General features: G+C 41.2%; 1 protein-coding gene across 1 annotated transcript in view; it reads right to left on the bottom strand.

Annotated features, from left to right (window-relative positions):
• The window catches only part of LOC117270747 (low density lipoprotein receptor adapter protein 1), a 121,132-nt gene that overhangs the window by 6,642 nt on the left and 95,340 nt on the right, over positions 1–19,150 (bottom strand). The window contains exons 5-9 of the mRNA XM_078173781.1: positions 15,880–15,952; positions 13,820–13,906; positions 10,363–10,490; positions 8,400–8,434; positions 262–290 (exon numbers count right to left, since the gene is read on the bottom strand). Coding sequence (XP_078029907.1) covers positions 262–290; positions 8,400–8,434; positions 10,363–10,490; positions 13,820–13,906; positions 15,880–15,952 — 352 coding nt within the window. The remainder of the gene's footprint in view (positions 1–261; positions 291–8,399; positions 8,435–10,362; positions 10,491–13,819; positions 13,907–15,879; positions 15,953–19,150) is intronic.

Here is a 19,150-nt window from a genome sequence, read left to right on the forward strand (position 1 = left end):
GGCATTCAATAACTTGAATGTTGCTGTGTACATTTACTTGTTCCTGTACAGTCAGGCGGAGTCTAAAATATACACATACCAGCAGTTTCTCTCACGGCTGGGGTCCCCATGGATGAGAACCACTGACTTAGATGATTTGCCTATTTCTGGACAGTCTGGACTGAGTAAAAATGGGACAGAAATGAGTGGTATTCTAAATGTAAGGCCTCATGCAACATGCAGCACCAAACATTTAAATAAGATGCCAGTCGCTTCTCTTACCGGTGTCCATGTCCTCTGCTTCCATGTTGCTGCATGCCAGATAGAAGAAGAAAATGACTTTGCCACTCAGTAGTAAGACATGTCAAAACACCAAGAATGTTTTCCAACTCTTACTACAGACTGTTCACACAAACCAAGACTCCTACACATGCCCACTATGCATGAAGAAACACTCAAAGTAGCGTATAATTACAAAAATAAAAAAAGAACTCGGCACATTTAGATGGGGTTAAATAATTTAAGTGTCTCAGCACAAAGCCGACAGTTGCATAACAGTCATTTCAACTCCATGGTCACCCTTCAGTTAAGAAATCTTAAACACAAATCAAACCATTTAATTTAAACATTTGAACTGCAGCTGATGTCAACAGTTGTGAGCACTTATTGCCTTGGGTAAAAGCACTGAGCCTCCATTTAAATAACCAGCTTCCATTCTAACGACTAGATTATTCTCAGATGTCTAAACCCTGACCTGTGCTGATGCAGTTAATTAAAAATTATTCTGCTGAAGTTGGTATGGCTGCATCAGTCGTAGACTATAAAGCACTGTAGCTGACCCCTGGAGGCTTCTACTGACACAGAAGTGGAATAAAGTGGTTCAGAGTGAACCGCCAACAAAGAGACTGTCAAACTGACCCCCGATGCCATCTTTGAATTCACCCACTTTCTTAAAGAAGCTAAGTAGGACATTAGATCAAGAGGCCATGGTGATAAAGGTTTTCTGCCTGGTATAAAAAAACAGTTCTAGTCTCAACAGCTAATTTCCCAGTTCATGACAACTGTGCAGGGGCTGAATTTTTACATAACTCACCCATTAAATTTCATTAAGGCTTAAAGTTATGCATAATTAGAGTGTGGCTGCCTTAGGTGACAGGTCGGTGCTTTCCACTGACAAGTTGCTAGTTAGGTAACATGATGTAACCCTAAATTCACAGAGTATAGCCATAGCCGCTGCTGTCACTAGCCCATTTTAAACAGGCATTGTGCAAATTTGCAGGAAAGCCCAATCAGTCTTTTTTCAGCATTGGCAGTATAAAAACAAAATCGGGGAGTGCAGCAAAATGCCGCCTGCCTACTTTTGTTTATACAGAATGCACCTTTTTCGGGGCAATGGGGGGCGTGAGCAAGTAACAAAACATGTAGCTCAGCGTGTGACGTAAACAGTGACGTGGAAGGGAAGCCAGGGCTGGTCAGTCCTTCAGTGATTCTCTCGTAAGTCGGCCCGTTCTTCACCGTCCCCGTCATCTGACGGCTAATGGCCTCTTAGTTTGCAAGGACAAGGAGGGCATGCAATTCCTTGTCTCCCCTGTTGCTCATCTTTACAGTGTCTGTCAGGTTTGTGTTTCCCTCTTGCTACTAGCTGCTCGCTAATTCCTGCTATCAGCTGTTTCCTGTTTATCCACTGCCAGTGGGTCGCACGTGCAGCATCATCAACAGCTCCTCCCACAAGTCATCAACTGCCCCTCCCGTGGCGGAAGGGCGCCTCGAACCAAAAAGGTTCTGCCAATATGACTACCCTACGAGGTGGAAAATTGGGCACCTCGGATCAACTCGCCAATCCAGCTCTGTGTGTCTAAATGCTTGCAGCTTGCTGGCAAAACAGCCCAACATTCGCGGAAAATTCAGTGTGTTTTCAGTTCATGAAAGTTTACTGGAACATATTGATCACCTTAGAAACTCATGTTCAGCATTTGGTTGCACTAAAAGACCCTCAAAAGTCTCATTCATGCTCAACATTTGACATGTACAGAAATGGACGGAGCCTTCTGTCCGTACTCTGCGTTCACTAGGAACTAGTGTTAGGGTTAGCGCCACCCTCTTGTCCAAATATGGACATTTGCCGTCACCTCTGGCTCCAAAAATATATTTAAAACGCCAAACTGGACTTGAAAACAGGAGTCCACAAACCAACAGGGGACATCATGGTGGCTCATCCATTATTTTATACAGTCTATGATGTCAACTCAAACATTTTGTTATAAGTTACTTAAAGCTCTTGAAGGACATGGCACTTGAGGATCGTTAACGGCCATGGCCAGGGAACAAAATATAGACGAGATAAGAAAGCTCCAGTGAACGTTTTCTGAAAGGTTACGGATACAGACAAAATGGAGCAGTATCACCAGAAATCATGGGGGCAGTGTAGGGTAATTCAAGCAAGACACGACCATTATCATGAAGAAGACATTTAAAAAGTAACTTCTCCATTCATATGTCACGTATTTTATGGCCTTATGTAACAGAATTAAAAATGCACTTTATTAATTATTATTTCCAAATTGTGTTCCTGAACTTATATGTCATTTAATTTAATGATGTTGAGTGTTTGTGAATTTTATCTCTATGAGTAATTTTTATTTACTCTTGTTTTATTATATTTTTTTCCTCTGGAAACTAACTCCCTGCACTCTGCCTCTTCCGTACCTCCTGGGCTTCCGTAGCACCTCCCTTCTATCCCTCACCGTGCCGTTTGCACTGCGAAGGGAAAGTTGTGTGGAGAATACAGTGGCCATATTATGTTGTTTTCTTTGGAAAATGAGCCATTATGGTTGTAACCTTTGATAAATATTGTTTACTGGTGAATATTCTTGCATTACCAATCATTTTCGTGTGGTTTTTACCGCGTATTTAAGTTTTATAGACATTTTTAATTACTTATTTTGGCGCAATTTGCATTAAGGCAGTCGCTCCATGTCACGTGACCAAAGCAGCAGCTTGTAATTCCTCATGTAAATATAATTATTTTGCAAGTTTAGGGGCAGAAGTGCAGATGGGAGAGGCTTTTAAAATGTTTTATGTCTTCTGCAGGTATGTGTTTTCCTTTGTTAAGTTATAAATTTGGTTGGTTTTGTTAAGCTACTCCACCCCAATCAGTGTTGTGTTTTGGCCATAAGGTGCATTGTTTTCCTTTTTGAATGTAGTTTGTCATTATTTTTAGGACATAGCTCTTGACAGAGTAATGCGTAAAATGATTTGAAAATGTAATGCAATCTTAAGATAACATATTCATGTGCATTTTGAGTAAAAAATGTAAGTCACACAGTGCCCTTTCGCATGGCTGAGGGGGAACAAGTGCAGATGGGTGAGTCCAAAAGACTATAGAAATGTTTTGTCTTCTGCAGGAGCCAATAAATGCCAGAAAACTGTACACGAGTTGCCTATCCATAACACCAGTTACACTACAGACTGCCATCTACAACACTGCCTCCGTTAAAAGGTATATTTTTATGAACTCCTCCACCTACGCCATGTTTGTTGTTGTCAGAATCTTTTGACTCTGCCCACTAGTTCCACCTTGTGGATCTTTCTATGCCAACATTAAGGATGGGGGCAATGACGGTTACGTTTAAAATTGAACAGATATATTTTTGTTTTTTGTTCATAAAGGGAGTATAAATGAGCCCCAAGGAGCCCAAGGTTCAGTTTTTCCAGTAAGTACAGTAAGGGCGGCTGCGGTTCAGAAGGTAGAGCAGGTTGTCCACTAATCAGAAGATCGCAGGTCCGATCCATGGTTCCTCCAGTCTGCATGTCAAAGCATCCTTGAGCAAGATACTGGTTCCACATCCGTGTATTAAAAACTGAGTAGCAAGTGGCATCTTGTATGGTAGCCTTGGCCACTAGTGTAGGAATGGGTGCAAGTCCATTTTACCATCTATATTTTGTTTTAATGGTTTTAAGCTTGTTAATTGCTAGTGAAAATTAGCATTAGCATTATATCTAGCTAACCATAGACTGTAAATGCAGCGTGCTCACCAAGCAAGAAGCTCATGTTAAAGTTAGCACCACCCTTTTGTCCAACTATCGTCACTTCTCATCACAAACCAATGGGTGACGTCATGGTGAACATCATTCATTATTTTATACAGTCTACGCTGTTGACTAGTCAATTGTTATTCAAACATTTTATTATAAGCTACTCAATGCTCATAAAGGACAGAGCAGTTAAGGGCCAAATGGTTCATGGAGCAGCCAGGGGACAAAATATAGATGAGATAAGCAAGCTCCAATGGTATCGTTAGAATCTTTTTGTCCTTAAAATGTCTGCACACTGCTTTGTGATCATAGCAAAATATATTTCTTGACCACTGGCTGGTTGCAGTAGTCAAAGGTGTGATCCCTGAACAGTGAGAGGTGCACAACCCTCCTCTGCTGATCTCAAAATCACTTCCCAAAGTCACATGTGACACTGAAGAGGTGTGACAGCCATGACAGCTCTCTGAGTCTCCCGCGTCTCAGGATGGATCTTTTCCACCATTCTTGGGCTGCCACAGCAGAGCTTCACATCCTTGCTGACCTCTGCAGAGTAGGTCTGCTCTAACGCTCCCAAAAATCCTTTAGCATTTCCTCTTGGATGTCAGATTTAGATCTGAGTGCTCCACCTCCCTCCATTTGACATCCACATTCGAGGTCAGTATTTCCTCATCCCTGCTGAGAACAGCCTCTGGGATGACCTACCTTCCTCTTCTGATCTCTCTCCACACTCCGCCAGCTTCCACATACACTTCTGTATAATCTCTGCCTCTCATTTACCCATTTGCTTTAACCAAAGCGGTGCATGCTCCAACACAACAAACAGATCTATTAGCTGCAGGCGACACATCTTAATGAGCTGCTTTCCCTTAAATGTGTGAGGCGCCATCCCTCTGTTGCTCCTCTCTTTTTATAGAGGGATAATACAGCAGGACACATACACACATATCAGCTGGTTATATGAGGAAATGAGACGCCACAGAGAGGGCTCAGACACTCACTGGACTGTTTGGCCTACATTCCTAACACTCTGTTGTGCATGGAGGGACATTATGAAAGAAGATGTCAGAGGGACCGAGTGGTGGATGTTGTAAGCATTAATCGTGTTTGTATGTCTCAGAGGCAGGCTACAACACAGAAAAGGTTCTACCCGTGAGACGCACATTTCACATTTTCATCTCTCTGCAGGCCATGAAGTGACAATTTCACAGACCGTCACACTCCCAAAGAAAATAAAAAGTGTTGCATTGTAATCGGAGTTCAGAGATAAAAACGCTGATGCGCTGTGGAGAGCCGTTCCTGGCTTCAGTCACTGTGCTCCTGACAGCTCTGTCGGGAGGTGACGATCATGCTGGCAGTAAAGGAAGCGATCGTCATTTCTATTGTCTGGGAAGAGGCACAGTGATCTCACAAGCCTTCAGACCGCTCTCTAGTTCCACATGATTTCTTTAGTCAATCAGTTTAATGTTTAAAGGTCCAGTGTGAAGGATTGAATGGAAAAGGTGGCAGAAATGGAATATAATAAGTATGTTTTCCTTAGTGTTTAATCACATGAAAATAAGAATCATTGTGTTTTCGTAACCGTAGAATGAGCCGCTTATATTTACACAGGGAGTGGGTCCTCCCTAGTGAGATTGCCTATTTGCACCGCCATGTTTCTACAGTAGCCCAGAACAGACAAACCAAACACTGGCTCTAAATAGGGCCATTTCCAGCCTCCAGAACATCTTAAGTTATCGGAGAAAAAACAGGAGCACAGATTAGCAGGTGCTGGGCTAATGGTTCATCTTTGACATGCCAAACAGTGTCAGATAAACACCCATTTGTAACGTGAAATTGTTTTTATCAGTTTAAATCACTGGCTCTGTTTGTTTTGGAGAGGATGAGACCTCCTGAGCAAAGAACACAGAAGGAAGTCTAACCGGGAGAATTTTCGGCTGGTTGCAACCTACAATCCTCATTGCTATATTCCACTAAATTCTAAAGTCTTACACACTTGACCTTTAATAAAAGCTTACAGCCTATTCACATCCACTGTTATACAGTGATATGTAAAATGGTGTAGTAAGTAAGCAAATCAAACAAATTAACTGCTTTAAAAATGCTTGTTATAGTTTTAGGTTGAAAGATCCCAAGGGACCTAAGGATTGTGTACTTGGGATTAATACCTGAGGACATCATTCATAAGAAAGACACTTATCTGTTCCCTTATACTTATACTATAAAATCCTTATACTGGCATTTAAAAAGGGCCATTGCTAGGAACTGGCTGAAACGTGACCTTCCAAGTCCAGGACAGTGGATGGACATTGTAAAGGAGCTATATACCATGGAAAAACTGACCTCTCAATTGAGGACTAAAGCAACGAGATGTGCAGCGCTGGGATAATTGGGCAGACTATAAGGTGTTCTATGAGGTGTCCTTTAGTCAGCTGGTCTGAAGACATGTATCAGAAAGTTGTTAACCAAAGGCAGTGATCTGACTGAGCATCTTAGGGACGTGCTGGTACCCCACCGCACATCCGACTGGTTTCAGAAGATCTGCTACCAACGCCCTGGTGCCAGACACCATAGGACACCCCCAGAGGTCCTGTGTCCATGCCTTGACATGTCATAGCCAAGTCTGACCCAAGAACGCCCCACCATGGATGTGGGTACCTTTGGGGTACTGGCATGTCCCACAAATGCTTGATCAGATTGGAGGCAGGGAAATTTAGAGGCCAGGTTGACGCCTTTAAAGGCGTTTAACGTTTATGCTCAACGTTAAATACGGATCCGGATAAGGACACGGACGGAGCCTTCTGTCTGTGCTCCACATTCATTTCGTCCGTATTTCTGCGCGTTTCCATAAAGCTTACGGATACGGGCCAAACGGAGCAGTACCACCGGGAACCGTGGGGGCAGTGTTGCTGTCACTACCCGATACGTAGCTCTAGTGAGACACGAAGAAGGAATAACAATTCAATTTCTCTCATCAGCAGTACTAGAGAAAAGAATTCCCCGTCCTCCAGTTGCTATGTATTTAACGGCCTCACCGACCACCGCCTCCTACAACGCTGCCTCTGTTTTTGTCTTTTATGCAAGAGGTACATTATCAATATCTCCTCCACAGCTGCCATGTTTGTTTTTGAGTTTGTTGTTGTCATAAACTTTTGACGCTGGGCTGCCTCCTGGTGGATATATTGGTTAACATCCATGCCAGCATAAAGGGCGCATGGAAGTATGTGGGCAGTGACGGTAACATCGTTTGAAACGGACGTATACATTTTTGTACGTAAAGGGAGCATAAATGAGCCTTTAAGCTCTTTGTCATGTTCCTTGCACCATTTCTGAGCAGTCTTTGCAGTGTGGCACGGCACATTGGGCTGTTGGGGGGGCACTGCTGTCGTGGAGTGCCCTAGCCATGAAGGGAGGTACTTGGTCTGTAATGGTGTTTGGGTGGGTTGAGTGTGTCAAGTGGCATCCACATGAGTGCCAGGACCAAAAGTTCCCCAGCAGAACATTGTACTGTAACAATATCTAGTCTCATATCAAATATTGATATGATACCAAAATACTGGCCAACCTCTAGTTTGTAGGAGTCAAAACTGAGCTATTTTATTGAGGAACTTCAACATTAACACTAGTGTTGTATAAGGTAGCGATCAAGTCATCTCCAACTACTTCAAATGGCTATTTGTTTCGCTTTAATTAGAGCCGACAGCTGCTCGACTCAAAGACTGCGTTGTTTTATTCAGCTCTGGTTTGATAAGACACCAGAGCTTTAAAACAACTACAGTAATTAAAGTCTTTTATGTTTTTCCTTCTTCTTTCTGCTGCTAACAGCAAAGCATTTATATAAATCTACCTAATAAAATCTTACTACACCTCTCCAGTCAATGATGACTTGTATAAATAAGTTTTCAAACCCCAAATAAAGTTACCACACAATCAATATGTCCCCAGAGACAGTTGTTTTCATGCGTCCTCTCTACGTCACCTCATTGCCATATATGTAATGTTTGCACAGAGTCACCGCAGAGGGAGACTACTGCGTGTCCCTTTCTGTGTCAGCCTGTGTGTGTGTGTGTGTGTGTGAATCTCAATAACAATTGATGTCAGTCAACGTGTCAGCGAAGGTTTGCTTATTTAAAAGAGTCTGAAAGGTTACTGACAGCTGACTATCACCCTCAGTGCAACTGTCATCATCTAAAATTGCTCGACAGCATTCAGAGGGCGGCCTATTTCTGCTCAGGACTGCCATCAGCACGGAAATAGTTTCATAAATTTGGTTTTCAGGGGGGAACATTTAAGTAGTTTGTGCCTGAGAAAAAAATCCCATCTCCTCTCCCAAATTAAAGCATATATCCCCGGTGTTCAGCAGACTTGTAGTGGTGTGCAGAGGTTACCTTGAGAACGCATCATCGAGTCCATCCTCCACGTCCTGTTGGGACATGAACAATATGAATCAATACACACATAAATTACTTCAAATTACAATCCTGCTGCTTCTGTGCTTTCAAGCTCCCGTGCCTCTTCACTGAGTCAGCTGTTTGTCATAACTTATTTCATCAAGCAACACACAAATTTATGAGCCAAAGAATCACTGCACACTGCAACATAATGCATATTTTTATGTGTATTTTTTGTTCCAATCTCTGTGACTGTTTGGCAATACTGCATGACTTCTATAAGGGGAGAGTCACATGGATGAGGATACGTATTTGCTCTACTTTCCCTGCTCTAGTTTTGGGAACTCAACCAGTTAAAACCACTCTGCACTGTTCTGATTTATCACGTACTAACAGATATGACAAAATAAATATCATTCTGTCCAATTTACAACTAAAAACAATATTAAATTTAACCCGAAGTAAGGCAAACGAAAAAGGATTATTTAAAACACAACAGTAAGAGAGGAGATTATTATAGATTTAGTTGGACTAATGTGATTTAATTAGAGCATAATTCTCCCGACGAGAGAAAAATCCTATCAGGGTAAATACATAATCATGAACACAGAGAGTGTTGTTTGAAATCAGCCTGTAAAGACATTCTCATGGATGTGATGCCACCTAGTGTTGAAAATCTGTAAGTAAACACTAGGATGGTGACTGTTGAGTCTCTGCAGCTTGAACATTTCAGTTTATTTACAACAACTACATGTAACCACTCAGATTAGAGCTGAGTAATAATTGGAGTGCTTACAAAAGAAGCACATTTTAACTAATAAGAAAACTGCTGAGGGGAACGGAGCTCACAGTCACAAACTAAGCATCCAGTGACAAGAAAATGAAAATGAAGAAATTAGATATTAATATTGTTAAATGGCACTTATACAGTGTTATGCTGTGGTGTACTGTAGCATATTACATTACTAACTCTCAGTCTTTCCAAACTTCTTTTGTCTGCGCGAATCATCTGACATGACAATAATGTTGAATATTTGCTTGTGTCTCAGAAAATGGAGTTCAGAAGACAAGGAAATGTCCCATATTCATCATATGTCCATGAACACGCTGCTCAGAAGTACAGAACAACTTATAAATTATACCAATAGTCCAAATAGTGAGCGCAATAACTGCAAGAAGTTTGTGTAAAGCGAGCAAATTGGAGGAATTTGAGCAGATTTCCTGTGAATACTGTGTCACAGAAAAGTTTTCCTGATATTTTTAGGAACTTTTTGTACATTTTTCTGTCTGAACTATGTTTTTTTTTTTAAACAATCATACATATTCAATCGATTTCTTTTTTGACAAATTCAGTGTTTTCTTCTTCCTGAAGCTTGGCCATTGTTCTATTAGCTCTTCTGTTGTTTAAACTGCATCCTTTTCTGCTGCAGGATGAGACTGTTTAGCAGAAAGTAAAGGCTCTGTGAATGTAACGTAATATTTTTATAAGTTTTCGTACACCCCTTAAAATCAAGAAGGCCTTGCAACCCCCTGTGAAGCTTTGGCGACCCCTAGTGGAGGTTGGGAACCAGTGCTAGTTTGGTATCTATACTACAAGCCTACCACACAGACTTTTTTAAATATCTGAAATTTAAAACCTCATATACAGTTTTTATATGTTTTGTTGTAGAAAATATGCGGGACACTGCAATCTGATACACTGGACTGGTATCAATACAAATACTGACCTAATGAAGCTGATGTGAAAATGTTGATGGCCTCATTTTTGCTCATATAAAAATTATCCCAATGAGGTCTATGCAGTGAGGTGTACAGATTTGCCATCTAAGGATTCGGTAACAGGAGAGAATAAGTTGGATTCCTATATATCATCAAACCAACAGACTGATTTAACCGTTATTTCTGGCCTGAATCAAACCAAGCAGCAGTTTGGAATTTGGAGAAAGATGGTGCGACCTACCCAAGAGTCGTGTTTGATCGGTCGCCTCCGAGTAGGGTTACTGCGAGGTGAGGGCGAGCTGAGTGAGGCAGAGAAGAAGGGCCTCCGGAGCTTCTCCTCCATCCCACCAGGCTTGTGTGCCTCTGGATCTGAGGGAGGTGGCAGGTGTGGGCGAGAGGTTGACAGGGACACAGGAGGTGAGAAAGACGGGGACGATAAAGAGGAAAAGGACGGGGCACATCCAGACACACAACAATGAAGAAAGAAGGACAGTTGTCACCTTTTTTTTTTTGAAACATCAACTCCGGCCTGTGGCACTCACAGCTTTCTCTGCAACAGGCTGAATTTAAATCATCTCTGTAAAACCTTCATACGTCTCTGTACGGCGAGTGACTCCAGAGGTCCTTGAGGCTTTCACATCAAATTTTCTCTCTGTCCTTGGGCCACTACGGCTGCAAGCGGAGCCAATTTTAATTGAAAGAAGCTGGAAAAGCCGGCCGTTCACTAACAACAAACTGAATGGATGATTAAGTCTCATTTTGCGGACCCTTTGACCCCCTGAGGAGCGGAAAACATTTTGACCTATAAATGTCACGGCTATTGGAAAGTACTTAAAATCTGCCGCTCCCCTGAATGACTAATGAGTGGCGTATAATTAGGTGATTTGTCCCTAAGTGTATGTGAGAAGTGAGTGACAGCAGTAGAATTTGTGTGTAAGAGGGTGCAATGTCAAACTACAAGATTACTCATTGTCGTGTACACACTAACACTAGAAAGGTCATTTTAAAGTCAATGCAACTAACTGGAAGCATTTACTTAATCATGTTTACTGGAAACTGTTGGGTTTTGGAGGATTATGAAACCAGGGCTTCAAGTCTGCAGGAATTTGGGCTTTAATTACTCTAAATCTGCATCTACTTACTGTCTCATGTCAGTGACTGCAACTTATTGCAGCTGTCATTTTATAGAACTTGTGTGATCATTGTAATCAGTGACAGACAGTTTCTTTTTTTCCACAACTTTTGCAGTATGTTTAGATGACATAGTCTTTATCATCATCCTTCTAGAATCACAATGGCCAGTTCGCCTCTTCAGTAAATTTATTAAATATTAAAGGGAGCTGTATATGACATTCAAAACATAAATACAGCAGCAAAGAATGACTTGCTATGTAAAGATATAGTGAAGGAAGGACGTCCTGTTCACTGAATGAAGCCACTGTCCATCTGTGTGTGTTGTAACTCCAGTTTCTTTGTTCTTTGTTGTGGTAGCCGGTCCAAATACATGTGCATGTTAGTGCATGTGAGTCCCTGTGTGTGTATCCCACTGGCTAGTTAATCACTGCAGCTCTGCACTGGGCTTGTACAGCAGTGATGATGCTGCCCCAAACCCAGAGTGCTGGAATGGCATTCTTACGGAAGTGTAAGGCCCACCCTGTGGTTGTTGGTGAAGATTCTCAGTCATCCAGGTCATGGTAATCCTAAGTGCTATATCGTAGGCAACTGGACTTGCTTGAGTTTCTTGAAGACGTTTCACCTCTTATTTAAGAGGCTTCTTCACTTTTGACTTTACTCTGAACTAAAGAAGCCTCTTTCGGTGAGAGGTGAAACGTCTTCAAGAAACTCAAGCAAATCCAGTTGCCTATGATATAGCACTTAAGATTACCATGCTCAGATTCTGAATCATAATTACGCTCTTAATGCAGCATACACCTTCTTTAAGAATTTCTCTGTAGCAAGGGTGTCAAACATACGGCCCATGGGCCAGAACTGGCCCGCTAAAGGGTCCAATCTGGCCCACTAGATGACTAGACTAAGGCGTGCCAGGTTTCAGGAGCAAGTTAAACAATCTGTAGCTTACTTCATGTAAATTCTGCTGCAGAGGTTTTTCCATCCTGACCTGAATTCAGTTCTCCAATATAATAATGAATACTTACTGTGAATATGTTTTAAGATACTGAAAATTGTGCCAAATATTGTCAATCAGCAGCTTCAGTTCAAAAGAATCTGTATCATGAAATGTGTGGATAAATGCACATGTAATGACAGTGAGAAGTAGACTGACTGAATGTGTGAAATTGCACTTACTTAAGCTGTTTATCTGTTCTGTAAAGGGATGAACGACTACAGAATGTATTTGTAATTCTTTACACATAAAAAGGGAAAATATTGGTGCTGATGGTACTTACAGGTTATTGTGCAATGGTTTTATTGGTCTGGCCCATCTAAGATCAAATTTGGCTGTATGTGGCCCATGAACTTAAATGAGTTTGACACCCCACAGCATTAAGTCTTCATATCTAAATGAGGAACAATCAGTGTTTCAGTTTATTACAAAACATTCTTATCGATGGGTTTCCGAATGTTGTCATCAGTGTGATGCTCAATCACACTGAGGGTAGAAGAGAAAAGAAATGACTGACAGCTTCTGACAAGATCAACACATAAAGTTGCTTTTGTGCCTTAAACTTCAAAATTCACAAAAGTTATGGATGGAAAATGTCCATTTTCACAGGAAGCAGAACTCTCAGTTAGCTCAGTCAGTGTGGATAATTAGCTCTTAGTTCTTACAAACAGGTCAGAGCCAAGTGTTTCTTATGAGTGGAAAAAGTTTTGCTTGTACACACTGCAGTCATGTAATATTTAATATAAGCTTTTACACTTACAAGTCTAGCGAATACATAGTGTCTGGTATAATTTGAGGAAACAGACATGCTTAAGTTACCCCTGACTAGAATGCTTTTAACTCACGCAGCAGTCAGACAGGAGCTGTTTCACGCTGACAGTATTTTTTAGTGAACTGCTATTATTGAGTTTTCTACAGCACTGCGGCATATGCATTCTTGATTGTTTGTTTACAGGAAACCCATCCATTTATTCAGAGTTTAATGACATTCTGGTAAGTATACTACTATATAGCTTTTTTGCTGAGAAAAAAGAGGAGAAGATTGATAGTCTCTCATGTCTGTATGGTAAATATAAACCAAGATGTAAACACAACACACTGTAGGTTTACAGGGGGTAATGTGCCAGACAATTCCTGGCACAAAACCGGCTGTAAAACCACAAAGAGCTGCAGGTAGATGGATTTTTTAAACTTCAGACAGAGTAGCTGTTTCCAGTCTTTATGCTAAGCTAAGCTAATCACATTCTGGCACATTTCTGTCTCTGCAAAAAAAGCAATATTTCCCAAACATCAAACTTTCGCCCAACTCACCTAAAGGCTGATAAGGCTAAATTAATTGTTTGTTGCTATTTCTTAAATTGGAAACCATGCTTTAAACAAGGCACCATTCCCTTTAGGCTGGAGATAAAGATTAACCTTGCCTTGTAGTAATTATCAGCAGGACATTCTGCTGCGTTCAGTCCAACTGTGTCACCTTTTAGTAACAAAATCACGTCTCTTATCATTGCTGCTGAATCCAGCGTGATGTACAGAGAGAGACACTGTGGGCGAGGACTGAATCAAATGAACTCACCTGCTGGAACACACTGAGTGTCTGTTGTCTCTGTCTGCCCTTTGCTTGCTGCACAAGAACAGCAGGTCCTGGCCTTCTTGCTTTTGTCTGCAGACAGAAAAACTATATATGTATATGTAGTTCTCAAACTAAACCTGAACACAACCATCTGGTGCTTCTTTTTCTTCTTCTGTGAGTTTATTGGCAGATTCTAACCCAACTTTAAAGGTCCGTACCGCCACCTATTGTGTCGGAGTGTGTAGAATAAGGGCATTAAATTATCTGAGTACTAACTGGTCTAAAAGAAAGGAAGTAAAAATTCATACCCAGTTTCTTAATCCTGCCTGTAGTATATAAGCCTTCTGATTTCCCTCAGGTACTGTCAAGTGCTCAGTAGTGATTTTAAACTCCATTCCTGCCCTGTCTCATGTACTATATACCTTAAAGTCTAACTCTTTGAATCATATTTATCGCAATGCGTGATACGTGTTCTACAACTTCCAGAGTGTTACACCACCGACACAGCTTTGATTAACCTCTCCCCATCTTATGTAACATGGCTTGAAACCCTGCATGCCTGAGCCTTGATCATGCTATGATTACCCACTCTCTGAAGTTAGGATATCTTCTTTTACACTGTTAAAAATGCAATTTTGCATGACTTTTGTATATTATAATTAGTCTCCCTTTAGTATCTGTATCCCATTCTTTCTGCCAGGTGTCATTATTGCTGTTAAAGAAAGTACGTGAGATTTAGAGGGATTTAGTGTCATCTAGTGGTGAAGATTGCAGATTGCAACTAGCTGAAATTTGTCCTGGTTAAAAGTCCTTCAGTGCTCATTGTTCTGGAGGTTTTTATTGGGAGCTGAATGATCCGCAGAGGTCTCTTCCTCTTCAAAACAAACGGACTTGGTGCTTAAAACCACTAAAAACACTGAATAAAGCAGTTTCATGTGTCTCTCCGATGCCGATTGGCGTGTCAGAGACGGGCTGCTAGCCTAACACCTACCAATGTGTGATCACCTTTTTCTCTGCAAACTTAAGATCCAGACATTCAGGAGGTTTTTAGGTTGCAAATGGACCCAGTGATCAACAGTGGTAAAAATACAGATTAAATCAGCTTCCTGTTAAAAGCGGGGTGACAGTGACAGATATAAATGGCAACAAAACCATTCTTATATTTTAAGTGATTACAGACTAAAGAAAATATACTCAATTATACTGAATTTCTATCAATACTATATCCCTCTAAATCCTACAAATCCTGCACACTGGATCTTCAAGAGCATCTTTGCCAGTTTATCTGCCTGTTCGTTACCTACATGAGCAGGGACCCAACAAAATTGCATTTCCATACCCATACTTTTGTTGTATATATATTTACTGTATATATTGTCAAAAATCCATAAAATTGTCTTTGAACATGGTCTTAAACAATATTCTGAATGTTATCTGTTGCTGAACTATTCTTCTTGTCTTCTACAAGCTGTAAGTTAACATATGGCTCTGAGAGAATCCATGAAGGATCATTACTTAAAGAAACAGATGGACTATAGTTAACTCTTTCATACCCATCTTTTCTACTGTTTAACCGACAGTATATTCCATCCAAAGCCTCTATCACACTCAGTATACTCCCAGTATTTTCTCAAAACCCCAAAGGTGAGGTATTCCTTTCCACATCATTTTAATCAAAACACAATATGCTACTGATAATTTGAAGATGTAATAGTAACTCGGTAGCTTCTACTAAACTGTCAGGTGTTTGAAATGTTTGGTTGTCAGCCATTCAAGTTTAGTGGTATTTTTACGTGCATGAAGTATCGTAGTGTGTCATTCACATAGTGCAGTGGAGACTGTGGAGGTCAGGATGGTGACTGAGCATGTGAAGCATTTTCCTTCAGCTCCTTTGTTGTTGTGAAACATATTAGGCTTGAAAACCAAAAGGATTCCCAGAAAGATACGTCTCCAATTGGATGGAATACAGCGTCTTCTCACTCCTATTTTTTATGAACAGTTCAAGAGAAAAAGCTTTCACTGAACTGCTTCACTGTCACCTTCTTCCAGATCAGTGAACTCACCTTCCTGAGCAATCTCCCAAAGATCCAGGGCTACTTTAAAGGCCTGGGCTACCGTTAATGTCACAGCCTGAGCCTGAAGAGAAAACAAAATGTGAAGGATAATGCAGTAATGGAACATAAGGAGTGAGATATAAAACATAATACATAGTTGGGATTTGTTTTGGTGCCCAAGTAATGTGTTGCTTTAAAGGACAGTCCACCCCAAAATCAAGTTGTACCATCAGTAGATGCAGGTTTCCTTCTGCCTTGTGATACAGTTGGTGGGTGTAGTTCAGTAGAAAGAAAACATTCCTACATAAAACTGCTCACAACTAGAGGCCTGTACTACGAAGCCAGTTCAACTTACCCAGGATACCTTTTCATTATCTGGCTTGACTAACCCTAACATTGGCTGGCAGGATAATGGGTACTACAAAACTGGTTATCAACTAGTTCAGTCGACTCTGGGTTTTCCTATCAAGCCAAGAGCGTGTTCCTGTGAAAGGGGCGGAGTTGTTAATCACAAGCAACACCATCAGAACCATAAAGGAGGTGGACCACTTCATATCATATGAGATAAAACACTCCTTTGAGGATAGCAATGTGCGCATCTTGGTCATGGAAGAAAGATGGTTTGAAAGAGGAGTAAAAGAAGCCATCTACGTCAAGCTGGAACGACCATCGTTAAACAGAGGGGGTGGCCTACGACACCACTTATCACCCATTTGCAATGCAGTCTTGGGATCCCTCCCCAGACGACTTCACATCCATTCACCCCTCGTCCCACCTGACCCTAATGACTCACATGATGGCCGGGTGGGTCAACAACTCACATTGTGACCTTAACGACTCTGAAACTAAGAGCTTGCCTGACCCCTACGACTCTGCAAGGGTTCACACCGACACAGAGTTTAAAGCCTGCAACTTTGTACCGGTCATTTAGAACTGAAGAAGCTTCTTGAGAGGCGAAACGTCTTCAAGAAATGCAAGCAAGTCCAGTTGCCTACAATAAAGCACTTATGACATTAGTATAGAGTATTTTTTTGCTGTTTAGTTGGATGATGATAATATTACTCTGAATATGTCACATAAACACTTTAAAGTGATGCCAGACTATTTCTGTAACTTAAGTGAGGGGTGGAAAAGTAGCCCAGTTAATGACTGATGAGGTCTATGTAACTGAAATGTTACCCAGGATGTCCTCTCGCTATCTGGTTTGACCAACCCTAACACTGGCTGTCTGGATAACCGTTACTACAAAGCTGGTTATCAACTAGGTCAGTTTTCCTATCCTGCCACAAGCGTGTTCATGTAAAAGGGGCGGGGTTGTTAGGTGCGAGCATCATCATCAGAACCATGAAAGAAGGAGGCTGCTTCATATCATATGAGATGGAACGGTAGCGTATGTGACTGCCAGCAGTAAAATGACCGTGGTGTGGGATATAAACAAGAAACTGTAATCACAAAACAAAAGATGTAGACACACTGAGAACACTACCCAAAATTTTACTGTCATCTGAGACTTAAGTTACATGCAGGTATCACTGAGCTATGGGACATTAGTATGAAGTAGTTTTTGCTGTTTAGTTGGATGATGATAGTACTACTCTGAATATGTCCCATAAAACACCAGACTGTTTCTACAGCTGAAGTAAAGGGTGGAAAAGTAGTTAATGACTGATGAGGTCTCTCTGACCAAATTGCTTAAATTCATAAGGAACTAGTCCATACCCATTGGTAGCTTTGTCACCTTCTACCTATGCCAATCCTCAATGCCTATGTGCAGTTTCACATAGATTGACCATGTCAGTGAGTAGAAAAACGTGGGACAGACAGAATGACACACTGACAGTTTCCATGATTATGTACAGCATACCATACCATGACTTAGTCAAACCAAAAATTAGAAAAAAACCCAACATTGGTCCACAGGGGGAGCCACAGCGATCGGTCGCATTTTAGCCATTTTTGAGCATTTTTCTGTTGTTATAGCGCCACCCAGTTGCCAATTAGAGTTACATTTCTCCAGTCACCTTGAGGCGTCCTGTTCTACATATCTACCAAGTTTAGTAAAAATTGATATGGCAGTTAGGCCTAGATAAGAAATTAGCTCTCTAGCGCCCCCATTTTGTTTGATGGGGTCAATAATGGAGGGGTCCCCTCAGATTATGTGTGGTCATATGCCTACAAAGTGAAACCCTTGAGATGTTATACACCTTTATGTGATGAGCCACGCCCTCCGCAATATTCATTGCCTTATAGAAGCTCAGTTTTAGTAAGTTTTCCAACTTTTGCCAAGAGGGAACTTTAGATATTGGTCCCTAGATTATGTTCACCCAGTTTCATGCAGATCGGTCAAACTTTCTAGGAAGAGATTGATTTTTAAGCGTTTTTCAAAAAAAAAATCAAAATGGCGGTAAATCTATATAACTGGAAGTTATGGGTTCTCATGAGGAGAGGCATCTCTGTGCAAAGTTTCATTTCTCTACGACATACGGGGCATGAGATATGCCCATTTGAAGTTTGCAATTTCAATCGGTTGCTATAGCGCCCCCTTTGGCCAATTGATGTAATATTGCTTCATTTGCATCCTCCCATGACCCTCTACCACTGTGCCAAATTTCACATGGATTGACCAAGTCAGTGAGGAGAAAAACGTAGAACAGAGACACGTCATTATATAGTAAGATAAGATGGGAGACAATTAACGGTGTGTGGATTATTATACGAAAAAAATATTATCTGTTTTATCCTAGTTCTCATCACATAAGTGTCTCATGTTATGTTGAGCCGCAGTGATGGAATCAGACTGTTAAAGTAGCAGCACTGTCAGCAGTCACTGTGGACTGAAATAAACATAATAATTTCAAATAGTGTTAAAATCACGTGTTTAGTTTTTTTTAACAATCTCTCCGTTTGTTAGAAGCTCTGTTTTAAAACCAGTGGGAAAAGAGCCCCCAGAAATATTAAATGATTCTACTGACCAATAACAGCATATAGGCTCCTCTATTTTACCTGTCACTCCGGACTTTCATCCATGGATACTTTTTTAGTCAGTGATCTGGTGGAGAGAGAGGTGGGGGTGTTGACAGGCTGTGATCCGATATTCTAGAGTTCTGTTCAGCTGTTTAGCTGAAGTTGCCACAGTGGTTTACCCCGGTGAAAAGAGAGCCAGCTTCGTAGTTATGAAAACCCAGAGTTAACCCTGAAGTTACCTGGCTAACTCCAAATCCTGTTTCATAGTACAGGCCTCAGGTTATGTTCAGTCTATCAGATCACATCCTGTCAACAC

Source organism: Epinephelus lanceolatus, chromosome 13 (genome assembly GCF_041903045.1).
Source record: "Epinephelus lanceolatus isolate andai-2023 chromosome 13, ASM4190304v1, whole genome shotgun sequence".
NCBI classification, from domain to species: Eukaryota; Metazoa; Chordata; class Actinopteri; order Perciformes; family Serranidae; genus Epinephelus; species Epinephelus lanceolatus.